General features: G+C 45.9%; 1 protein-coding gene across 3 annotated transcripts in view; it reads left to right on the forward strand.

The window, feature by feature from the left end:
• The first annotated feature begins 1,777 nt into the window (after nucleotides 1–1,777).
• The window catches only part of iqsec2b (IQ motif and Sec7 domain ArfGEF 2b), a 28,164-nt gene continuing 3,851 nt past the window's right edge, over nucleotides 1,778–26,090 (forward strand). Inside the window, exons 1-13 of one of the 3 annotated variants that reach the window (XM_035159860.2) lie at nucleotides 1,778–3,609; nucleotides 21,023–21,329; nucleotides 21,455–21,772; nucleotides 22,305–23,359; nucleotides 23,444–23,605; nucleotides 23,706–23,828; nucleotides 23,945–24,111; nucleotides 24,393–24,538; nucleotides 24,639–24,764; nucleotides 24,872–24,971; nucleotides 25,064–25,225; nucleotides 25,586–25,780; nucleotides 26,002–26,051. In XM_035159860.2, coding sequence (XP_035015751.2) covers nucleotides 3,119–3,609; nucleotides 21,023–21,329; nucleotides 21,455–21,772; nucleotides 22,305–23,359; nucleotides 23,444–23,605; nucleotides 23,706–23,828; nucleotides 23,945–24,111; nucleotides 24,393–24,538; nucleotides 24,639–24,764; nucleotides 24,872–24,971; nucleotides 25,064–25,225; nucleotides 25,586–25,780; nucleotides 26,002–26,051 — 3,402 coding nt within the window. In that variant the 5' untranslated portion in view covers nucleotides 1,778–3,118. The remainder of the gene's footprint in view (nucleotides 3,610–21,022; nucleotides 21,330–21,454; nucleotides 21,773–22,304; nucleotides 23,360–23,443; nucleotides 23,606–23,705; nucleotides 23,829–23,944; nucleotides 24,112–24,392; nucleotides 24,539–24,638; nucleotides 24,765–24,871; nucleotides 24,972–25,063; nucleotides 25,226–25,585; nucleotides 25,781–26,001; nucleotides 26,052–26,090) is intronic. The other 2 variants (XM_035159861.2, XM_035159862.2) reach the window with 2 other exon arrangements.

A 26,090-nucleotide genomic window follows, 5' to 3' on the forward strand; every position in this document is an offset into this window, starting at 1 on the left:
ACACACACACACACACAGAGGGGGGATGAATTTATAGCGTCTCTGCTCAGATATGAGCACTTAAGTCCTGCCACTAAAAATAACATCGCTCTGAGGCCTGTCTTTCTCTCATCTTGTCTTAAGCCGCATCCTTCTGTTCAAGACAGCTCAGACAGAAAGAGAGGAAATCACATGTGTATATAGATAGTATGTATATTTAAATATGTATTTACACATGTAAAATCATATGTATATCCTATATATATATATATACACAGCAGAATAATATCTTTCAGATTATTTCCCTCAAATCAAGCTTCTGAATTTCACCTCCAGAGAAATGTTCAACATGGACATGTGATTTGGTGCCTGCTCTTTATTTCAGGCTTTACATTGAAGTGTCAAGTTTTCTACATGTGCAGAGCTCAACAGGAATCCTGAAGGAAATCAAGCTACAGACAAAAGATACTAAATCAGAGTCAGATTGGTCCTTCAAAATAAAATGTCTTCAGGAGCCACATCGTAGCATTATTACTGTGGGTCATGTGGAATTTACAATTGGATGGAAATAGACTTTATTAAATAACCAGATATAACTAGAGTCTCACATTTATAATGAATATAATGTGTGTTTTGTAATTTAAGGCACGATGCTTCGAGCTGTGTGATACGAGCACGATAGTCCAGTTTTTGATCGTACCTATTGTAATTAATAAAACAGTCAAATTTCCACAAAATAGCTCCTGCAGAAATGTAGAAAATACTCTAGTGTAAAGATGATGATGTGGCTGTATACAGGTTTGTCTCAGAAGCCTCAGGCAAAATGGATCCTTTAACGAGCATGCACATTTCTCAGGTATTATACAGGTCATGCATGGATGGATAAACCTTGGGGGTAAAATATATCTCTGGAGTCATAATTACTCCACCACCACTATTCAAATAAAGCAAACAGTGCATACGGTGCATATGAGAATGGTTGTGTGGAGACGTTTTCAACATTTGTTTGCATTTTCTCTCAGTTACTCAAAGTCTATTTGGACAAAACCAACCGAATGTTTATATAATCAACTGCATTCATCTGATAATCACCAGCACTATTTACAGATATAACACAGATCTGGGTTCTCACATGTTAGAGATTACAACTAATTTACCTTTTAAACTTTACCTTGTTCTCTCAATAAGCATAGTAATTGAAAACATATATGATTTGACAATAATATTACAGTATTATTTATTCTTTAGTGATATTTTTGAAATTACTGTTATTGAGTTGTGTTTGTTTACGCTGTTAAGTGGCGGATTTAGTTATAGCCATAATAGGAGCCACAATTTATACAACATCCAGGCACAATTCCAAAAAGGTGCACATTTCATTCATTCTTTATTTACTGGTAGCACTATAACTTTGAGCAAAGCTACACATCATTGAATATGCTGTGTTTTGAAAATTATTCCTTGTGCAAGAACATTGTTAAAGGCTTGGAAAATAAAAAAACTCTTAACAAATCATGCTTATTGTTAGAATTGTTAGTAAGTGAATAGTTTTCTTTACGACTACTGGTCTTTATACCCTTTGCATTATTGATGTCTTGTATTAACGAGTGGTCACAATAATAAAACCAGGATTCATTCACCATCGGGGGTTTTGCTTTAACCATTTCTCCTCAAAGCACTTTTCACCTGCAGTTTTATCATGTGGGCGAAGACTTGCTGCCCTTCATCGGTGCTTTATTGTGAAGGTGTTGGCCGGAAGCCTTCCATCATCTCGGCTGTGTCTGACTTGACAGTGATGGCTCCAGAGGAAAAGACGCACACGTCGCTGCAGCTCAGACGCGCAAAGCAGCGAAACCTCCGCGTGTTTCTGCGCAAAGACCGAAGGGGAAGAAAAGCGCCGCGCTGCTGCTGCTCCGGATTAACGGACCCGAGGATGCGGGAGACGCTCGACTCAGATAAGTAGGAAATTCAAGTCAACGTGTTTTGTTCCAGATCAGAAGCAGCAAACACGGAAGAAAAGTAGGCGCCAGATTAAAGATTTTGAACCCATTAAGACTTTTGGACAATCGGATGATTAATAAAATCTTCCGGATGATCGAGGTGTCAAGTTTTTATCTCCGAGATCAACCTGTGCGTAAACTGTGCGTAATTCTTGGATGAAAGCGCGCAGGGACGCAGACTTTGGACAACTCGTCTGAATCGGTGCACACCGGCGGGATGTAGTATTTTGCTGGAGCTCAGAGGAGGAATTTCTTTTGACAACCTCAGGAAAATGAACTTCGCAAACCGCCTCCGTTCACTTTCTGCGCCCTGAAGACGCAGCGAGCCATGGGTTGAAAGCGACGGACTGCGGGGATGTTCAGCGAGGGAGGGAGCAGAGATGTCTGTGTTATGTAATGATTGACAGCGCCTGATAAGACTAATTAGTGGTAATATAATAAGGACCCCCCCCTCCCCTCCCCTCATTACCCCTCCACCCTTTACCCTTTACATCCTCTACTCGTCCCGGAAAAAGTATCTGAGAGGTTCTGTGATTAACCCAAAACCTGAGATCGTTTGCTCCAAACGCAAATAATCAGGTTTATGTCACATGTCAGTGGATAAATTAATATTCTTCTTATTCCTCTCTATCTATTCTTTTCCTCAGAGAATCATCAAAGACAAGTTCATTACAGGTCCTTAAAAAGCCATTCTCTGTTTATTGTAAGAACTTGTTTAGATCCATCATGATGCAACAAACTCTGGAACTGCTCCGTGCAGATTTCACAAGGTTCTGCAAGATGACGGTGACTTCAGGGAATCAGACTTTTAATAACGCTGTCCTGAGCTTCTTTCTGAGCTTTGAATTCTCTTCTTGGCATCGCAACATGTTTAATGGCTGCTGAGATGTTGTAATGCTCTTTCCCGCCCTCACATTTGAGGATATGTAGTCACTTTTAAACTCTCAAACCTTTAATCCCCTGTGACTTCTTGTTTGTGAACGTCAGAAGCTCATCAGAAGCTTCACCAGAGACTCGGTCGGTCCCTCCCTCCCCCCCATCAGGGCTGGTGGGGGGGGTGGATCTCAGGCCCCACGGGGGTCAAAACTGTGGCGCTGGCTGGCGGCGGAGGCCATACCCTCAGAGGCAGGGCTCCCGCCATGGAGACCAGCCCTGAGAGCCCCAACCGGGCAGTGGAGTACCTCCTGGAGCTCAACAACATCATCGAGAGCCAGGCCAAGCTCCTGGAGACCCAGCGGCGGCGCATCGAGGAGCTGGAGGGCCAGCTGGACCGGGTCACCCAGGAGAACCAGGGACTGAGGCAGGAGCGCAGCCCACGCACGCCTGGTTCGGAGACCCCAGAGCAGAACCACAACCACAGCCAGCCTCTGTCTCTCCCCATCCATCGTGACAGTGGCGGTGGTGGAGGTGGTGGTGGTGGTGGTGGTGGTGGTGGTAGCAGTGGGAACGGTAGCGCACCAACACCTCAGGCAACAACTGCAACAGCCACAACTCCAGGGCCCAGCAGGGAGAGGAGGACCCACACCAGGCTGACCAGAGGCCTCTCCTGCAGCTCCTCCACCACCGAGCGAGACCGACTCGAACGCACCGACAGCACAGACACCAACGCCAGCTCCACCTTGCGTAGAAAGTAAGTTCTCCTCCAACACAGAAGCCTGTTGATTTGACCTTCACGTCACAGTGATCTTCTTTTCCAGGGTTCTCTAAATTAGTTGCGATGACCAGCATGGGCACAACATCTGAAGTGTGACAGATCCTTCAAACGCTAAGTCCACATAATGTGAGGATGCAGCTGCAGCCGTAGATAATCCTTGCAGTAATGGTACTAAACCTAGGAATGGATAATTTAATACACCACCATTGAGGATATATGTAAAATCCTGGAGGATTATGGGGGGAGTGATGATAAGTGCTCACGGTGTCCATTTCCTCACGCTGTGTGTAATTTCCCTGCAGAGGGTTTGATTTGTGTAATGATCACACTGAGGAGTGTAGGAGTTGTATAGTAGAATGCTGAGGAAACCAGGAGGGTTATGGGTGTTTTTTCTTTATGCTGGGCTGAACTTTAGGGACCAGTGAAGCCTCCTACAAGAAAAGTCCGCCCACTGTGTTTTTCTTTTTCCTCTGCGCTCTGAACTCCAGGCTGATTGGTCTTGAAGCGAGAGCAGTTTTTATTTTTTTCCACCTAAAACTGAAGGATAACCTGAAGTTAGTGTGCCGCAACCACAGCTTTGGCAAACAGCAAGTGCATCTGTCCTCACTTTTACTTAACCACGCACGCACGCACGCACACACACACACACACACACACACACACACACACACACACACACACACACACAGGGACAGATAGAGTCATTATTTGTTCTGCACACATTTAATCTTTGTGAGTGGGCAATGATTGAAAATGAACAAGCACACAGTGAAATAGCTGCAGCCACTGGTCCTCGTGCGTATGATAACATTTCCACACGCTCATCTCAGCAATTATCACCGGATTTCACCCACTGTCTGTTTCCTTACAGTCCCAGTCCCCTTGTCAAAGCCTGATTCAGACTTCAGACCGAATCCCCCATCGATTGGAGTCGTCTCTTCCTCCGCTGTCTGCCTCTCCGGCCTCCTCCCCTCATCCCTGGGGGTGACTCAGTCATTAGGCAGAAACGCATATTAGTTATTTATGTGGGTGTTAAATCACAGTGAGGGATTGCAAATGTAGATCTTGCTGATCCTCCCTTGTTATTTTCCTCGTCGTGGCCGTGGCCGTGGCCGACTCTGAACCCAGCCCGAGCCCAAGCGCATCGCATGAAGTGTCACATTTAATAAAGAGTCACCCACACGGTTGAGCCATATTGTCCCTGTCTGGCTGTGACTCAGCCCGGCCCCAAAACTGTCCCATTAGCTGAGGTCAGCAACAACACCCGCTCCTCTGATAACGGATCAGATGCGAGCGTGAATCTCCTCGTCGGCTTTAAATATGGCTCTGATCAGAGGGAGAGACAGAAGGAAGATGTGGGAGAGGGATCGGGAGCGGAAAAAGACGACAAGGGGGATGAAAGTGACGAAGCGACCTTACTTAGCAGGCCTCAGTCTAAAAGAGAAAAGGTGGAACACACACACTGATTTGCCATCTGTCCACAGGGGTGTGTAAGAGAGGGAGGGGAATACGAGTTTGGGCCAGAGAAGGCAAGGCTCCGAGAGCTGCTTTTGTTTTTGCCCAATTAGTTTTTCCTCCTCCAGCAGGAGTCCTCATCTCTGGTCCGTGCGCTCTGCGAATTACACAACACTCAATTTTGTTTCCACGCAAGGAGGCTGAATAAACTGTCCCCGTTTGTTTACGCCATGCAACTGCATCAAAACAAAGTCGCTCCTCTCCTCCGGTTTCTCCCGGCGGCACGAGGATAAACAGCTGTCCCAAATGCTCCTCTCTTTCATGGCTCTCCTCCTGTTAGTGGCAGTGTGAACAATGTGAGTCTGGGGCCTCGGGGTGAAATTACATTTGATGTCAAGTCCCTCCTCCGAGAAGCAGTGTTGGGTTGAGGGCATCGCTGCCACAGCTCGCTGGGAGCACGGCAGATGTTTTTCTGTTGTTATTTTGGGAGAGGGTCACGCAAGTGCACTTTGTGTGAGTGCCTGCACTGGTGTGTGTGTGTGAGGGAATGTGCATTTTTAAATGTGATAAAGAGGGAGGGAGGTGCACAAGATTAATTGGTGTGACCAGAGCATCATCACCACTGGCCCAGGGGTGATAATTACAGCTGAACATATATATATATATATATATATATATATATATATATATGTACACGTGTATGATTGATGTGTGTGTGTGCACTGTAGAATATCACCTGGGACGTCCGTCATTAAAAAAGCAAATGTGACCCTGCAGTGTGCCAAGCAGGCTGTCATGTTGCGGTGCTGGTGACAGGTCTCGCTGTACGAGTGAAATATTATATCCTTCATTATGTGCCACATACATTCACGCAGCTGTGCTCATACAGCTCATGGGCTGAGAGGCGGGGGCAGCTGGAGGTCTTGGCGACAACCTCGGTGATGCTGAAACTCGGGAGCAGTGTAATTATATAACAGGGAAAAAACAGAGGGAGAGCTATCTTCTCCCTTCCTCTCTTCACTCTTTAGAGCCCTGCGAAGGTGCTTGTGTCTCCGCTCCATCATCCATCCCCCTCCCCTCCACGCAGGCCGCTGTGGGCACCGGCTCCGCTCCCTCCCAAAGTGACGTTCAATCTCGTTTTGGGGGGAATTTGGAGAGCGGTAATGGGCTTTAGTTTCCGGAGGAGCTTGATTGTGAAGCTCTACTACGCATAACCCCATCCCCTCCCCTCTCTCTCTCTCTCTCTCTCTCTCTCTCTCTCTCTCTCTCTCTCTCTCTCTCTCTCTCTCTCACATTCACACATACCCACGTAAACACTCACTCTCTCCCCTTCGCTGTTCCTGTTTCCCACTGCTGCAGATATGACTCAGAGAAGCTGCAGAAATTACTTTTGTCCTATTGTTTTTCTCTTCCCCTCTTCGCCCGCTTGCTCTTTTTCCTGCTTGAGACTGAAGCACACTTATGTTTCCTGATTGGGTTTATTCAGTATTGTTTATTTCACTAATAATATGCGATCATTGGGACATTTTTCACCTGTATCTTACATCCTCCAGTTGCTGGGATTGTGCAGATACCGCTAGAAGAAATGAATCGGCCTCAGGCGTATGTGTGGGTTAGCTCAGCTGAGCCTGTGCTGACCTGCTCCAATCTGATGTGATGGGAGGCAATCTCTCTCCGGTCTCAGCATAACTTTCTTTTTTAGGAAAAAGAAATACAGTGAAGATGCAGCTGCCGTTTTCTCAAGAATCTCCATCTCGTTTAGATTTGTCTATTTCTGGATTTTGCGGTGGATTAAACCACGTAGAATTAGAACGTTGCATCGGTGCTAATGAACGCCGTGGTGCAGTTTAGCTTGATGTAAATTTAAATGATGGATGTGTGCGTGGGAGGTAAGAGTAAGTGGGTGGTGTTTTTGTGCCTTTTACTCACCGTTTCTGAGTGAAGTGAGTGTTTTGTGGCTTCGAACGTGTTCACACAAAATATCAGACTCCTATTTTTCAGCTTTATTAACCCACAGGTTTCACAAGGATACAAATGAGTGCATGCATTTCTCCCACTTAGTGGACTGACCCACGACCTTTGCTCTCTGCAGATGTTCATATTCAGCACAATGACGCACTCAGGATTTTAGACCTAATGCACAAACTCTAGAGTTTTTTATTGATATGCATATTATATAAATTCATGTTATTGTGGGGCTCATTTTATGTTTTTTGAATACTTTCTTCTCAGTGTTTACTGCCTTACTGTTGAATATAAATCCTCTGCACGTGTACAGTCCACCCCCCACTGGCCTTTTCTCTTTACGCCTCTTCTTCACACCTCAGCATAATTTTGTAGCGTCCATTTTGGAGGGAGACATGTCTGACCTGTTATCATTGTTTTTGGTACTTGTAGTTGTGTGACATCATAAATTGTCACCATAGTTCCGCCCATTTCCAGCCAGTGAAAGAAGAAACATGTGTGTGGGTGTGTGGCAGCTGTAAAGCCGTTTTCATACATGATCTGCAGGAACATGTCTGGAAAATTGGGTCTGGACCGAGTTTGCTTTTCACGTATAAATGATGCAGCAGAAAGATTGTCTGAGTCAGACACGTTTTTAATAACAGGAAAATGTCCAGAACATTCAGGTGAAGGTTGGAGCATAAAGGAGGCAGAACATGACGTATCAATTCAGATTCTGTAAGCAGAGGGTTTTTATTTACAGCACCAGTGTCGCCTCTCATCATCAATGTGTTGTACCATGTGTTATTTTTTTTTCATCCGGAGATGTTAGTTTTTTCCACTTTTGCATCAGTGGCGTGTTAACTTCGTCAAGACGCCGACATGTCACCTTCCCTCTCCAGATCTGCTCGCCTGCACTTGCTTTTCACTCCGCCACCAGACCTGACTTCCTTGAAACAGCAAGGAGACAAGTGACGACTGTGGCCGTGATGTAAACTTTTTTCCGAAGTGAAGTGTCCTTGGACCCGGGAGCGCTGCGAGATTTATAGTTGCTGTGGAAACTGTAAAGCTGTCCTCAAGGCAATTCTAATACTGAATCTGCATCCACCCACCCTCCCTCCGTCCACCTCCAGCTGCCCTCACCTATCCAGGGGTGCGGTGAAGGTCCTAACTTCCTCCCTTTCCTTTTCCTCCTCCTCTCGGCCCCTTGTCATTTTGGAGCGGCCTCTGTTGCTTAGTTTTAAAGGAGCCGTTGTGAGCATTTAACAGTCGCATTCTAACAACAGCCACGGTCAATTAGCTCGGAGATTGACGGACTTGCTTTGTCATTAGCGACGATGGCAGAGTGCTAAGCCCACCGGCCATTCATCAGTGGGTGAAACATCACTGTGGATCTAATTAACACACACACACACACACACACACACACACACACACACACACACACACACACACACCATCAGATGTTCCTCCATCGTCTTTTCTCCAGCTGTTACTATGACTTGATTCATTATTGTCTTTCCAGTGTTAAAAAAAAAAAGAGAAAGAAATGCATATAAGTGACACTTTCCAGGCGGGATGTTCGTCAAACACTCGTGCACACGTTTCGAGAAGCAAAAAAAAAAGAAAAAAAAAGGGAGACTGGTTACCGTGGGAACACTGTGAGCTCCTCTGTGAAGAACTCTGTGGGCGAGAGACGCAGAATAGAAGAGATGGAGAGAAGTGAAGAGAAGAGAGGGTAGGAGTGGGAGCAGGGTGAAAGACGGAAGCAGGAGTGAATGACGGCTTGATGGGGATGGAGGAGACATATTGAAGACAGATGAGTGCTAAGTCGCTTTATTAATCACGGGCTACGGGATCTGTTTCTTTGAAAAGATTCAGCTTCTCAGGCCTGCAAACTGCAGACCAAAGGGATATTCAGTTAAATCTGAAATAGACCCTTATTCTGATCTGCAGGAATCTAATTTCCTTCAATTACTCCTCCTGTGTCTCCCACATCACATATACAATTAGATCCGACTGTTCTTCATTGGGTGAAATCACACACCTATATGCCCACCGACTCGCAGGGTACAGCAGGTGCCTGGTGTGCGTAGTTTGAGTCGTAACTGTAACTGCGCCCCTCCTTTCGCCTGGCACTCGATGCCAAACGCCCACGCAGGCAGTCCGCACTGTTGCCAAGCAGCAGGAGACTCAAGCTCGCAGTGGAAAGCCAGAGGGAGGGGGGCGCTGGTGTAAGAGCAAGGGAGGGAGGGAGGGGGTTGTATTTAAAAAACACTCTTAACTTTAGGCTACAACGCAGCTTGTGTGGTTATCAAACGTCTCTGTTTGTCAGCAGGAGTCAGGTGGGTCACACGCTGGAGGTGGGATGACGCAGTGCGCTCCCACACTCTCATTTCACAGACAGGAAGGAAACCAAAAAACTGTGAATAAAAGCGTGAGTTAAACGTACAGATTTTCAGATTAAAAGCCACGTGGATGCAAATGGAAGCGGCGCCGTGACTGTGCTGCCTCATGAAACACTTGTTGGTGCTGAGAGGCCCCTAGAAACCAGCCACAGCGTTTCCATCACAAAGTGAAGCATATAATATCACATCTGATGCATAATGTGAGTGCGCTTTCTGGATGCCGCCTCATTCTGTTGAACTGAAAAGGATCTAAACGTCCTCGCCACGTCAGAATAAAACCCACGGAAGCAAGTCCCACATTCTACGAGGTTTGGAGGCCTTTACCTACAGTGTTCTGATAACTTGGAAGGTATAAAGGACTCGGATGGTGGCGGTGACTCAGGAGTGGAGCCGGTCATCCACTCACCAGAAGGTCGACGGTTCGATCCCAGTCTTCCCCATTCCCCAAGTGTCCTTGTACAAGATACTCAAACCTCAAATTGACGACAGTGTGTGACGGAGGGGGTGCTGTAACGTAGATGCACTGGATGATTGTGTGTAAATGGGTGAATGGCAAAACTTTGAGTGGTCCTCAGGGAAGAGAAGCACTATATAAATAGAGACCATTACTATTTACCAGTCCTCACCTCTGGATTAGTCCAGTTTGTCTGTATAAGGATTGTTCCTGTAAATGTTATTATCGTGGCTTAAAGGTGCAGTGTGTAGAATTTAGTGACATCTAGTGGTGAAGTTGCATGTTGCAGCTGAACACCCCTCACCTCACCCTCATCTTCCAAACAGGAAAGAGAACCTGGTTGTCATAAAAACTCAAAAGGTTTAGTTTGTCCAGTTCGGGCTACTGTAAAAAACATGGCTGCCTCCGTAAAGAGGACCTGCTCCTGATGTAAATATAAAGTATTTAAATATAACATTCTAGGGTGAAGAAAACAACAATTCGTACAATTTAGATGAAACACACCAGTGAAAACACCACTAGGATTATTTCATATTCAATTTCTCCCTTTCCCCTAAATCTTCAACACTGAACCTTTTAAGGTGAATAATATGATTTATAATTATTTGCTTTATTGTCTCTTATTTATCCACGTGAGGATGTTGGGTGTGGATTTGTTGTGTTTAATACAAATATAAAGAATAATATGATATAAAGAATAATACCACAGCAGTGCAGGTGACGTCCGTGTGATCGCCTCGCTCCAGCTTTCCCCGCTCGTCTATACATAGACTCACCTACACGCTGACACCCCCTTGTCAGGGTGCACAGGTTCGAAGGAAACGCACAATCCCTGCAGCAATCACCGCTCCACATCCTGATTTCATTCCTCCTCCCCTGTCCTTCTCCCCTCCATCCCTCCTCTCTTGATTATTTTCACCCTTGCCCTCCTCCGCGTTCAACCTCTCCCACTCTCGTGCATTCTCTCTCCTCCCACTGCTCTCCCTGCCTCCAGCCGCTGTCAGCTCAGAGCTTTAAATATATAACGCCACCTCACACGTTCTCCCAATGTGCCACCTGGACTTCCTGTGTCGTCGCTAATACTTTTTTTTTTTTTTACCTGCGTTGTGTTGATTCATATCTTCATCTATTGTCTTTTATTAACTTGGGGGTTTTTTTTGTGCATCTGCGAACAGAATGAGGGATTTTTACATACTGAGATAGAGTGTGTGGGTAGTGTGTGTGTGTGTTTGGCTTTTTCTCTGGAGGAGTAGAAGGAGGAGGAGGAGGACGACTGGGGCATTGTGCGTGCAAGCGTACGTGTGTTTTGTGGCACTCGGGGATTCAGGCATAACTGCTCATGGAGCAGATCTCAGATCCTCGATGGGCTTTTCAACACTTGCCACACTGGGGAACTTCTCCAGCAGAAGGCATCGGTTACTGCTGGTAAAATACAAATCTTGGCAGTGCAAAAATCCCACAGTGTGCATAAGCAAGGCTCGAGCTTACATAACAGCACCTCTGCCTCTCTTCACATCTCCATCCAAAGCTGAGCAGGTCAGAGGGTTCACTTGTTCACAATATTCCCTCTCTCTCTCTCTCTTTCTCTCTCTCTGCCACACGATCGTATTGATAGAGAGAAATTAACGCCTCACATCTTGTCAGGATATTTGGCTCCATCCAATCTTGGCTTTTATAGTCAACCTTGAAACTCATGCGATCGAGACACGTAACCTCTGTTGTCGTTTTTATAAAAAGGAATAAACCAGAAAGCTCTGCTGTTAATAAAGCTGAATATTCTTATTAAACTGGAACTTATCATCTGCACTAAGCAAACGAGCGTCCGCCTACGTGATTATATCCTTAAACACTCTCAGTTTTAACGCTCTCCTTCTCCTCCAGGTTTAAACTCTTTACTCACAGCTCTGTTCTGTGTGTTAGACCCGTGTCTTCACATTCCAACGGAGCCGAGTTGAAATCCTATCAAACCTGAACTGTCTTTTGATGTGATCGAGTAGGAGTAGAATATTCAAGTTTGCATTATTCTATGATTTTAGATGATTCCTTCCCTGTCTTGTTGTACTTAGTAATTACCAGTTTGTTTGTGTGTTGGTTTGTTTTTTAGTTAGTTAGTTTGTTAGCAGGATTAAGGGATTTGCTGTGATGTGTAGGGGACTGATTCCTATGAGTGTGTGCAATTTGGTGCAGATCCAAATATAACTAACACCATGAGTATAAGGCTTTGGAATTTTGTAAGACATCTGGGCACTGAGGTTTTATCAGATGGTTATCAAACAGGGATAAACACTGTACTTAGGATGGTGTATGTGGGTTTTGTGGATCAGTGAATTGTTTCAAATAGACTTATATTGGATTTTATTATATTGATTGAATGTTTCTTCCGTGCAGCTCTTGTTTTTCAAGCGAATCACAAATTCTTATATCCTCACCTCAGCTTTTGCATCTGGCCACGAAACAAGCAGCCAAACTGCAGCACGTCACCTAAGTGTCGAAGCATCTCCTGCCTCCGTCACTCGGTGCCTCCCCGAGCGCACTGTGTAAAAGGGGGCTTGAGAGTGTTTCCATGCTAAAATGACAGGGACTGCGTGTCCTTGACAGCAGCTGGCCCCGGTGAGAAACCAGCCATTTACATGCTAATCTCAACCACTGCTCACTCTTCAGCTGCTCGCTCGCAATCCGCAGATGGAACATCTCTAATTCCTGCCAAAGTAGAGGGGCAGCAGAGAGGCTTTTGTGTTATATGTGCACTTTTGCATGCATTACGGAAAGTGCTTTTCCCATTTTCGTACAGGCTGATCCACGGTTAACTCTTCGTGTGGCGTAATCCATCAGTGGTTGGAGTTTCATGAACAAAACTCTTATTTAAAAGCTTTGCACAATCTTTTCAAACTCGCCTATGCTCTCCACGTTTCTCTTAAAACCACCTGTAACCTGCCGGGAGTCGATCTCGACAAAATCTATGATGTCATGTCGAACCTTGCTGTTGTCACGAATCGTCGCACATCAACGTTTTGTCCTATTAAATGTTCCATTCCTTGTTCTCTATCAATGTGCAGCTTCAAATCAATGTTCATTCTCTCTCTCTCTTTCTTTCTGTCATTCTTTCTGCTTTGGCGCTGACTGTCTGTGTGTCTTGTTTCTCTGCTTTCTCCACGTCTTTGTCTGTATGTTGTCCCCCCCCCCCCGTCAGTGTCCGGCCGCCGTCTATCTCAGGGCAGCCCACCTCGGCGCCCACCACTCCCACAGCTGCCCATGCCGCTCTGTTCCCTGCCAGTCTGACTGTTCACAGCTTCGTCAGTCTCCATCAGTACTGCTGCCCCTCCACTGACGCAAGCTTACAGCAGGAGGACAGGTAAGGGCCGCCGCTGGGCCTGAGTACAGTGAGTACGACACGATAAAGAGAAATGAAAACCCCCCATAAGAAGCCTTGCAAGTCACCTGCAACTCTCCCAACGCCTGTCAACAACCCCCAGCTCTCCCTGAAGAAGTGGCCTGTCCATCGTCACCATCACTTCCTTTGCATCCTCGTGTGTCTGCCTCACCTCCTGCACCCCCCTCACCCACAGCTAAGAGCCTCTCACTACTCCCAGGTGTCTGCCTCAGCCGTGTTCACTTGGCCCTACCACTTAGTTTTGCACGTGGCCGTGAAGTAGTGTTGTCCCATCTCTCTATGTGATGTATGGGTAGTGACCATCCAGCCCTTCAACCGTAGTGAATACAGGACCCCACTAAAAACTAAGGGGTAGATGGATATTCCTGAAACCTTTAGGTGTGTAAAATGCTCATCAATATAACGGGAGAAACATTTGTTAGTCCTGTGTCCCGAATATGAAGAGAGAAACTTCCCCTGTAACGTTTTCAGGACCAACGTTACATTGAAATATCGTTTGATATTGTTAGTTGATAACGGTTTTCCCTTGATAATGTTTGTCACTGTTATACGTTGGCTGCTGAAGAGGTAGCGAGTGGTGTCCCAATTCCTAGGGAAGATTTTGTAGCCCTCTCCCAGCGAAGGGCCCTTCATATCCAGGTGTCGGGCTCTGGGAGGAATTGGGACGGGGCCTTCACAGCTGGAGTTGGGCACCTGAACAACCTTTGATAAACACAGTGCTCCTCAAAAAAGAGTGAGAGCGAGCAGTTATCTTCAATGTGCGGTGGGACCTGGTGAATTCCCCCCCTCCCCACTCTCTCTCTCTCCCTCATCTGTCCCTCCAACTGATGCTGTCTTCTGACACATTAGCGCATGATGCCGCAACACTGCCATCTAATGGCCTGATAGACCACCCTGATGTCCATATGCACCCAGTGTTTTTAATAAAGCTGCCCGCTCTATGCTTTTCGTGTGTGTGTACCTACAGTGTTTGCTTTCTGCTTATTTGTGTCTCACGCTGTTTTTCGCTCTCTGTCTTTTCTTTTTCCTCCGTCTCGTCCTGCCTGTCTGCTTCCCGGCGGATATTTCTTGTGTTTTCACTTGTCCCGTGTTGCTTTCCAAGAGAGGGGGGTGAGGATGAGCGAGCCCATCAGTTCTGCTGCTCTGCCTCAGGCTGCAGCAGCCCCTCCTCTCGCTGAGCCGAGGTGTGACTGACCGCTCACCAACTCGCCCATTTACCTGTGAAAGAGACCGTCACAGTTTCATGCTGCCAGAAAAAACGGAGACCTCACTGTGTACCGATAACAGCTTCTGTAGCAGGGGGGGAAAAGATGCATGCAACTAGTCGTGTTGTGACTGTTTATATTTGTGCTGTCACTGATTTATCCATCACATGATTTACATTTTGCGGGTTCTTGTTATTGTCTTCTCTCCGTCTTCTGTGCAGTTTCTTTCTTCAAGCTGTCAGAATGCATAACCTGTGTCTGCTCATTACTGTCACACTCCTCGTGCTTATCATGGATCCACTGGTTTAGTCGTGTCAGTTTGGTTGTGCTCAGCAGTCACTGTTTGTTATCTGTGCACATTTCTCCACAGTCTCGTCCCTATAGCCTGTACGACGTAAATGTATGCATTTAGTTTAACATGTTCATTTGACTGTCCCTACACATCTCATACATCTTCTCTTATCTGTTGTCATGTTTATTCTTGATCTTGAATAAATTTATCTCGTTGATTTAATTCTGAACTAAATAAAGATCTCTAGTTCCCGGGGCCACTTTTCATTTCTTTCTTTTTTGAAATGTCTGAAGGTGAGTTTCAGTCATGCTGGAATGCTGCTCGTAAACACGAGGTCTGCACCTCCAGCACAATGTACTCATCCACACACTAAAAATTCATTATAGAAAATCTATTTTCAGTGATATATTGAGCGTGTGTTGCACATAATCCTTGAATGCCAGCGCTTTCCCCTGCAGGATGCACAGTACAGACCCCATTATTGTTGCTAATCTGATTAGCATATTGCTGTAACTGTTGAAAAACCTGGTATCTCAAACCTCGGATAAAAAAAGACAAATTTACACAAAAATCTGATTTCGCACAAGGGCATTCAATCATGCAATATTCAAATTCAGCACATTTAGTGTCTGCAGAGGCTCCATTGCAGCAACATGAGCTACTAAACCTCAGAGAAAATTGATTTCTCCAATTTAGATTATGTATTTATAACTGAAAATTACTATTTGACAGTATTTTGATGAATTTAGATGATTCTTTTGTCAAAAAAAACTATTAGAGCTAAAGCTGTGTCATCCATCTCATCTGCTTCAGTAGATTACCCATGTGTCTTTGCTTTCACATGTATTTATGCAATCAGTCCATCAAGGTTAACCAATGACAGGTCCTGTATTCATGTTAAAATTGAAAATGGTCTGTATTTATAAAGCACTTTTCTAGTCTCTCTCTGATGACTACTCAAAGCACTTAACATTTATACAGTGCATCTATGTGCAGCACTTTCTCTATGAGAAGGGGCCATTTGGGTTTTAGTATCTTGCCCAAGCCACTTCAACACGCGGACTGGGGAATACTGGGATCAGACCACCGACCTTCTGGTTAGAGGACGACCGCTCTCACCCCTGAGCCACAGCTGCTCAAAAGATAAAAGATAAAACAATGTGCACTTCTGATATTTCTCATCCACTGTTTTCAATAAATAATTCACTTGTAGATGTCTTTTTGCCGTCACCTGTTCTGTCGTGTCGTGTGCTTTCGCTTGGTCTGGTGTTGTGTAATAAAAGTGACTGTGCGTGTGATGCAGGGAGGATGGAGGGGACAGAGCGCAGCTCTCAAAAGACTGTCAAGAATGTAGCCTGCACGGCTTTGCAGGGCGAACGAGTGCCATATGAAAGTGAGTGTGTGTGTGAGAGCGAGTCAGAAAGAGAGAGAGAGAGAGAGAGGGTGTGTTTTTATTACGCTGCTCCGGTTAGCGTGGGACCTTTCTCTGACAGTAGCAGCATGGTAAGAAGCTTATTTTCTTCTTTCACTTTTAAAACGGTTTGTCCAGCAGATTAACTACAGTCTGTGCTGTGTGTTATAATGTAACTGAATCACCAGAGGCAGCTTGTACATCATGTTGTCGTATATGTTTTTACAAGAGAAATTTGAATTCTGTATGAAACTGACGTACGAATGGTGCTAAATGCAAATCGACAGGTTCCTGTGTGACTGACTGTATACGAGCCGGTCAGAGGACAGATCACACAAGTCTTGATAATCTGTCACAATGACAACGCACAAAGCTGTAAAACAAATAACATAATCACTTCCTAACTCCTAAGTACATTAGTTCAAAATACTAACACTGCTGCGAAAGTTTGTCGTGTTAGTTTGAATGTCCGTTAAGAGGATTTGTCAGCTTAGTGTGATTTTATATTTGGGTCCAAACTCCGAAGAGGCCAAATCATCAATTTATGCAGTTTCACACTGAGAACTATCTCAGAAAGTAGCTGCAGCTGATGTCAAATAGAAACTATCACTTTGCAAAGGAATGAGGAAGGAGAAGTAATTATTTTAAAGGAGAGTTTACATAGAAAACTTTATCTCGTCCTTCTGTTCTGCTTCATTGTCAGAGATCATCTGATAAGTGTGTGCTTTGCAAAACATTGCCAATTTTCCGCTGCATCCCTGTCACTCTTCAAACGGTTCAGTTATACAAGAATTTTAAATGTTATCTCACTACTTAAGATAAAAGTTCACCCTCTGCTGACGAATGCACCGAGTCTGGGTGAGCTGGAAAGTCTAAGAAGTGAACAGTGTGTGTGTGTGATTGGACGCTCGCAGCTTGAGACGGTCAAGTGGCTCCCTGAGTGTTGGCGTCTGAGGAATCTGACCCATGAATGATTCTGATTGTCTCCTTTCAGTTGGGCCCTTTGAAGGAGTGGGATCATGTGTGACAGACACATCACACACTGTTGTGGTGGTAGGGAACATTTCAAAGGTTGTGTTTCAATCTTTTTCCCCCATGTCATTTATAAAATAAAGTCCTGACATGATGGTAAATATCGGATCACGCTTCACCAAAGCAATGTTGCTCAGGGCCTCTCTGCCTCCTTCATAATTCATGGTTCCCGTTTGAGCCACAGGGGGTTCTGGGTATGTCATAATAAGCTTTGGAACAGAATTGACACAAATGCTGGAGATGAAATGAGACAATGGACGATAGCTCCACTCACTCAACTCTCAGGTGGAAACGAGTAAACAGACCGATCGATGCAATTATTGGCATCTTCATGGCAGGCGGCCGAGAGGTTAATCCCCCGGTCTCCATGTCCTGCTGCGGGTTCGATTGACACAGTCAGACCTACTGCCGCTCTTTCAAACTCGTGCACACACACAAACACACACAGCACATCAATATTGTATGATCTGGGGGGGGGGGGCAGGAGTCTGGGATCTGCATGGAGTTGACATCGTAATTTGCTGCACACACGCCCAGTTTCTCTTATCAATTTCTGCTTGTTTCCTCAATTCCTTTACCTCCATCGGCGATCACTCTATTAGATTCCAACCATCTGCTCCAGCTCCAATTAAATGGCTGCAGGTAGTGAATCTCTGGGCTGGTCTATTTTACGAGGCGGCCTCCAGAGAGAACCACTCTCTGGCACTGTAACTGGAATACAGGGTTTCCTACATAAATAATGAGGTGCAGATGTCAGCTGCGATATGGCCGCGCTCATGTTTTAAACAACAAACTTTGTTTTTTTAACTTGATATCGTCCACTCCTTGTTTCACCACATATCACTGCCTGGCTGTGGCGACGGGCAAAACGAAACCAAAGTCTCATTTGCATCCTTGTACGTGTTTGTGTTGCAGGAAAAGAAAATATATCAATGCTGAATAGAATTATTTTGTATTTCACAAAACCTGAAAAACCTGGAGAGCGTTAATGGGCTTCTCAAAATGTGAAAATCTTTCTCAAGGTGATCTGAAGAAATTCAAATCTTTGATTGTTGAACAGGAAATCACTGTTGAGACTTATACTTATACTATATGACAGGGGTGGATCCAGGGGTGGGGCCAGGGGGGGCACTGGTTGGCCAACTCTGATTGGCCCCTGAAGTGCCCCTGCCCTGTCAGTACTTTTTCTTTTTAAAGAAACCAGTGACTTACTAACAATACTAACAATAAATATGATAATTTGTTAAGAATTTGTAGTTTCCAAGCTTTTTTGAAGTACACAATGTGCATGAACAAGGAACAATTCTCATATTCAATGATGTGTGGCTTTGAATCAAAGCCATAGAGCTAACAGTGAACAAGGACTGAAATGTCCTCCTTAAACTGAATCAGGATCAGTGCATAGATGTTAGACATATAATTTACCCCTCTGTGTAAATTATGGCCCCTGATTTAGAAAAATCCTACATCTACCACTGCAGATAATCATACAGTTGAACCATGGTGGCAGATGTCGCTCTTGTTTGACATATTTCCTTTCTGTATGAGATGTGAACAGGTGACAGCTGGACTTTTACAAGGATAGAGAGGTAAAGGCAGTTATATTTCTTCACGGCAATTTAATAAAATTCCAGACTTGTGGCTGCCTCATGCTGTGTTGCATGTATTTTAGGTTTCTGTGACTCAGATGAATGAAAATACCATCTGTGCCTGCTGATGTGAATGACAGAACGTTGGGCTGTGTCGCCGCCTGCAGCGTCTACCTGTTGGCACTGTGCTGCCTCGCCCCTGTGGATAGTTTCCATCCCTTAAAAGGAGCCGTTTCAAGCAGCTCTGAAGAAGAATATTCTTTTCACACCGTTAAATCAAAAACAATAATTACATGGCCCCTCAGAGAGACGGTTAATTCAGGCCTCTGCTGTTAAAACAAACTACTTTGGACAACACAGTATTTGTGTGGCGGCTTCCGTGTGGATACATTTATTTTTTTTAACTGTTTTCCTAAAAAGTATTATGCAGATTGTCATTCACAACCTGTGGAGCATCTTCAACACCCACCTCAATGGTGATAACAGTCAATACGTCGCCATGGCAACTACGCTTCTCATCCTAACAACTGCCTCACCGCCCACCGAGGTCCCACAGCAACCGTCACCAAGCAACCCCCTCCCTCTCCTCACTTTCTCTATTTAAGGAGCAGAGGAGGAGGAATGATAAATGATACTGCACAGGAAGAAGAAGAAAATTAGGGAGAGATGTTGAGAGTTGTGCAAAACGACTTGTTGCTTTTAATTCATTTTGTTTTGAAAAGAAACAAAACACAACTTGTTAATGTTGTGATAGATTTCTTGCAAATACTTTAAATATCAATATGTGGGTTTGCTGTTAAATATGTATAACTTAGCTCAGCTGTGGTGATGTGCACTTTCCTGTAGGTGTCAGAGTCGGGTCATTTTATTACTGGGCGTATTCAACATAGTGGAAGTTATCCTCAGTGTTGTTATTAGACTCAACAATAATTTAGCCAGGTCATGTGTTGCTGGGCACAGGATTTCCTGCCGAGAGACCCTGTATTGTATACTTTCCTCTCCGGGAAGTGACTGCGGTGTTTGTATTGCAGTTGTATTATACACAAGATAAAAACCTGTTAGCAATTAAAATTCCGACAAGATATTTCCATGTTCCCTTAGAAGGCTTTTCCTTCATTTTTTTGAACGACAAAAGTCCAACACAGGAAACGTCTGGTGGAACAGTGACAACTCACGGAGGGAGGGGAGCGGATATTTTGCAGAGCCAAAATGATCAAAGTCAACAAAGGCAGCATTTCAGTCCTTTAATGTCATCCTGAACTAAACTATGCATGAGCAGAATCAAACGCCCCCTCACATCCCTGACCCTGGCTCCCTCCTCTCTGCCTTGTTATGGTACAGGACACAGCTGACAGAAGGGGGTGTGGCTCACAAAAGCAGGAAATACAGGCGGAGCATGTGACTATAAAGTTTTTCTCCCACACACTCATTAACTTTTTGTTCGGCTGGATATTGTGCGGGTCACAAGAGGAGATTTCTGTGTGGACTTCCCTGAATCCGGATACGCTCTTTGATGTGCTGCTCTTGCTTTGCTGACTGCAGTTAAGGATCCATCCAGTTTGTATCCAGACAAACTTAACCGGTTGCAAATCTTGTGTCTGCTGCTCGACTTTTTTCCGCCTCTTTGACAGCCCGAGTGAGAGTGACACTGGGAGGAGATGTTAAATGCATGTGTCAGGTCTCACGATATATAATAGCAAGCTGCAGGGGCCTGTTCTACACCTGCTGCTGACAAAAATAACCTGGTTTTTCCTGTCAGTATGGTGCTGCTGGTATGTGGCAGAGTGTGTTTTGGTGACTGATGATTCCTGAAAACGTGCTGTCACTGCTGCGAGGAGAGAAGCAGTGAAAGACCCAGAGGCATAAACAAGACAAGACTTTGCTGAACGTAGTAGCACATTAACTCATCCTCTGAACTCATTAAAGGAAGGAGGTAGAGGGCAGAGGCCTCTCTGTTGGATCACCAGTGTCGTAATTAGTATACACAGGGAATGTTGTCAGGATTTGGCACTGCCTTGATTTGCCTGTGATACAAGTTCACCATGACTTCCGCTAAGAGATGGTTAGTCCCACGCCGCTCTAGAGTCTACATGTAAGTCCTTATATACAAACCTACTCTATCATTTCTTCTCTAGTTTGCTCTTAACACTCAAGTTTGGTGTAACGTTTGGCTACTGACCCATTCTAATGCCTTCTCCTCTTTCTTAGTGTGGAAGGGGAGTCCCAGTGTCCAGAGACGGGCACCCACAAGGACAGCTCTTTCGGCCAGGCGCCTTACCTGCGCGGCTCAGAACGCTACAGTGACAGCGGCGGCGGCGGTGGCAGCGGCGCACCCCCTGGAACCCGGGGCCCTTCGTGCGTGGCCGCCTCCAGCTCAGCCAGCTTGGCCTGGGCTCTACGGACACGCCACCAACCTGCAAGTCTGGCCCTCCGCAAGCAAGAGGAGGAGGAGAACAAGAGATGCAAGCCCCTCTCGGAGAGCTATGAACTCTCAACAGATCTGCAGGATAAGAAGGTATCCATCTACTGTCGGTCTGAGGATTCATGTCCCAAATGTGTGTGTTTCCTAGAAAGCCATGAACACTAAACATGTATGTGATGTGAGTTCTTCCTTGTTCTCTTCTCCCCACCCTCCGCCAGGTGGAGATGCTGGAGAGAAAGTACGGTGGCTCCTTCGTGAGTCGCCGAGCAGCGAGGATCATCCAGACGGCCTTCAGACAGTATCGCATGAACAAGAACTTCGAGCGCCTCCGAAGCTCCGCGTCAGAGAGCCGCATGACCCGCCGCATCATCCTGTCCAACATGAGACTGCAGTATTCGTTTGATGAGCGGCAGCCTCCGCAGCAGGCCCAGACACAGACCAGCTTCACCCACAATGTGGCCATCGGGCCTCCTCATTCCCCCGATCCAGACCGCCCAGGAGAATACACCCACTTAGAGGACTCCTTCTCCAAACAGGTAACACTTTATATAAGTCTTTCATGAAAAAACAAGTTCAAGTTCATTTAATCACAGTGAATATCTTAAAGTTATTCATACAGAGAGAAACAGACACAGAAGAAACTAGAATAGCACTCAGTAGAGCGAACACATCCGCCAAGTCCCCTTAAATTCAGTCAAGCAGCACCACATTGTACACTCTCCTAAATATGCCTGATTTTATTTATCTAGATCCATTAATTATTCCCTGGAAAATCAGTAAAAATGTTAATGAAAGTGAAATCAATTCCAGGATCTTCACCAACCTTTATTGGGTTCCTCCTTGACCCATATAACAGCTTTCCACCAAGTTTCATGGTAATCCATCTTTTGACCAACAAACAAACACATGAAAAGATAAAATTGTATGTAAAATTGTAGATCTACTCTATTTCAGACATATGACCAATGAACTAAAGTTTTCTTCTGACAGGAGGCTCTGAAATAGGAAGGAACAGGATATGTGTATTCAGTCCTGCCAACTCCCATTCCACTTTGTCTTTTCTTCTAGGTCAAGTCCTTAGCTGACTCGATAGACGACGCCCTTACCTGCCGCGCGGGTCGCGATGACTCCCAGGAGGGCAGCAGGGAGGGTGGAGGTATAAGCGAGGACTTCGGCGAGTGTGTGTGGAGCAGTAGCAGCAATCCATCCTCCCAGAGAGGTCTGGGAGAAAGAGCCAGGGGAGCTGGAGGAGGACTCAGTATGCACGGCGACAGCACGGCCACTTCGTACAGTGATGTCACCTTGTACATGGATGATGGGATGCCGTCGTCACCCCTGTCCCTCGACCGGGCCCCCAGCAGCACAGATACAGAGTACTGGGGCCCCGGTGGTGGTGTTGGAGGGCGTGAGGACAGCAGGGACACGGAGGGAGGGGGTAGCAGTAACAGCCGGCGTAGCACCCCATGCACAGAGTGCAGGGACTATCGTCTGAGGGGCGCACATCTGCCTCTTCTCACCATTGAGCCGCCCAGCGACAGCTCAGTGGACATGAGTGACCGTTCAGACCGAGGCTCTCTGAGCAGACAGCTGGTCTTCGAGCAGGAGCCTGGGGTGGGAGCTGGCTCCCCTCAGGGAACCCTCAAACACTCCCCCAACACGGGCGCCCGCCAGGCCTCCGCTGCAGCCGCCCAGGGTCAGACACGGGCCCCCAGCAGACCCATTCCAACACATATCCCTCAACAGGTGGCTGCTCACCATCACCATCACCACCATCCTATCCACCACCATCAGTACTCAGACACCCCTTCATCCTCCTCCTCCCCACAGCAGCCCCCCACCACCCCACTCTCCTCCTCCTCCTCTACGGCTCTGCCCCCCGGTGGCCTGGAGCAGCCGTGCTGCTCAGACGGAGACAACGACTCACTCAACTCCACCACCAACTCCAACGAGACGGTCAACTGCAGCTCAGGCTCCTCATCTCAGGACAGCCTGCGGGAGCCTTTACCTCCTCTGGGCAAGCAGACGTACCAGAGAGAGAGCCGCCACAGCTGGGACTCTCCGCCCTTCAACAGCGATGTGGTGCAGAGGCGTCAGTACCGCATAGGCCTCAACCTCTACAACAAGTAAGATGTGGCACTGAACAGCTGTTGTTTTGATCTTGATGGTGCAATCAAACTAATCAAACTGTTTTTGTGTTGCTGTGATAGGAAGCCAGAGAAAGGGATCCAGTACCTGATCGAAAGAGGGTTTGTCTCTGACACTCCAGTGGGGATTGCTCGCTTTATCCTAGAGAGGAAGGGCCTGAGCAGGCAGATGATTGGAGAGTTTCTTGGGAACCGGCAGAGACAATTCAACAAAGATGTTTTAGAGTGAGTATGACAATTTAGTCCAATCAGATTGAGGAAGCTTGATTGTTGACAGTGGGTGGAGTAGGGGAGGTGTGACCGTGACCTCTGCTGTGTTTTTCAGCTGCGTGGTGGATGAGATGGACTTCTCAGGTATGGACCTGGACGACGCTCTGAGGAAATTCCAGGCTCAGATTAAAGTTCAGGGTGAAGCCCAGAAAGTGGAGAGGCTCATCGAGGCTTTCAGGTTGGTCTTTTTCTCTAGAGGGGTTTTCTCTCTTTCTAGAGAAGCCTAAGATTGTGTCTGTGGCTGACGTATGAAAAATGTCATGTTTAAACTTGTTGTTTCTGTCTCATATGCAGTCAGAGATACTGTGTGTGTAATCCCACCCTGGTTCGGCAGTTCCAGAACCCGGACACCATCTTCATCTTGGCCTTTGCCATAATTCTCCTCAACACAGACATGTACAGTCCCAACGTCAAAGCCGAGAGGAAAATGAAACTGGAGGATTTCGTCAAGAATTTGAGAGGTGCTCATACATGTGAAATTATGAAACACTGAAAGTTCCTTTTTAAATATTCATATTTTAATATTCAGTTTTTCTGTAATGGGGTTTTTAAACATGGTTTCTGAACATTAAATATGTTTTTTGATGGATTTGCATGCATTTAAATAGCAAGTGTAATTTTATTGTTTTAACCAGCTTTGTCTGGCTCCCTCTTTGTGTGAAAGTTAATATCACTAGCTTTTACCCCCATTAGATAAACTGTTTGATTTGTTTTGATCTCTTTTTCCCCGTCTCCCCCCAAGGAGTTGACAACGGTCAGGATATACCCAGGGACCTGCTGGTTGGGATCTACCAGCGGATACAGAAATGGGAGCTACGGACCAATGATGACCATGTGTCCCAAGTGCAGGCGGTGGAGAGAGTCATCGTGGGCAAGAAGCCTGTGAGTGTCCGTAACCCCTAACATGACATTTTCTGATCTCTTAGCGTTTACTGTGATGAGAATGTGGGGCTATAACCTGCATTGTAATAATTCTTTGTCCATGTAGGTGCTGTCCCTTCCCCATCGCAGGCTGGTGTGTTGCTGCCAGCTCTACGAGGTGCCTGACCCGAACAGACCTCAGAGGACGGGAGTGCACCAGCGAGAGGTCTTCCTCTTCAATGACCTTCTGGTGGTAAGGCTCACATCCGTCACTTTTGAAGACATGGCAGATACTGTCCTAACTAATGTATTTCAGCAAAAAGCCTCTGTATGAAATATGCAATCTTTCCTGTGCAACAGGTGACCAAAATCTTCCAGAAGAAGAAAACCTCAGTGACTTATAGTTTCAGACAATCGTTCCCTTTGGTTGAGATGCAAGTGCACATGTTCCAGAACTCTTGTAAGAAGCCATTTGTCCTTTTGCACATTTGAACTATTCTTAGTGACCCTGTGTGGTGGTTAAGGCTTATATTTCTCTCTGTTACTGTTTAGACTACCCTCATGGGATCCGCCTGACCTCAGCAGTCCTGGGAGGGGATAGGAAAGTTCTTATCGTCTTCATGGCACCAAGTCAGCAAGATCGCACCCGCTTTGTGAGCGACCTCAGGGAGAGCGTTGCTGAAGTGCAAGAGATGGAGAAATACAGGGTTGAGTGTAAGTACCCCATCTACTGGTATTTACTGTGAACTGAAACTTGTTGAAGGCATCATACCTCTGCCAAGGAGGTTGCGTTTGTCATTCCTGTCCATTGGTTTATTTGTTGGTTAGCTTGTTTGTCAGCAGGATTAGGCAAATGCATATCTGTCTATCTATCTATCTATTTGTCTGTCTGTCTATCTATCTATCTATTACATTTAAGAGGATTGCTGGGCCTTGGCTGAGGTATGTGCTCACCTGAGTACCGTCACAGTTGTGTTTGTGTGGAAAATTTAAGTTGTTTCTTGTTGTTGTTTTATGGCTTCTTGGTCTCCCTCCCATTTTGAATTCCCCTGTGCCCTCTGCGTTTATTCACAGCGGAGTTGGAGAAGCAGAAAGGTGTGATGCGACCCAGTTTGCTGTCTGGAGGTGGGGTTGGAGGAGGTGTGGGAGGGAAGAGCGATGTTGTGAACGGCACCCTGGGAAGGACGAGTTTCGATGACAGCTGCTCAGTGGGTGAGGGTCTGAAACGCACGGCGCTCAGCTCATCTCTCAGGGACTTATCGGAGACAGGTGAGATAACTGAGCCTCAGAGACGGTGAAAATTCCATTTCCTTCCTGTCAGCTGGGTTGAATTGGGTATCAGAGCTCTGTTCTCTGTTTCTATTGCTACATCCTGTTCCTCTTTCTCGCTGACATTCAGACACATGCATATGCAGATCTTATCTTTATAATTAAATAAATATTTCAACCTTCCACTCTTTGCTGACATGATTCTTCCTGGTCGGGTGCAGGGAAACGTGGTCGCAGGAACAGTGTTGGTTCTCTGGACAGTACCATGGAAGTAAGTCTAGATGTAGACTTTAGTAGACCTACATTTCCC

This window comes from Hippoglossus stenolepis, chromosome 6, assembly GCF_022539355.2.
Source record: "Hippoglossus stenolepis isolate QCI-W04-F060 chromosome 6, HSTE1.2, whole genome shotgun sequence".
Taxonomy (NCBI): Eukaryota; Metazoa; Chordata; class Actinopteri; order Pleuronectiformes; family Pleuronectidae; genus Hippoglossus; species Hippoglossus stenolepis.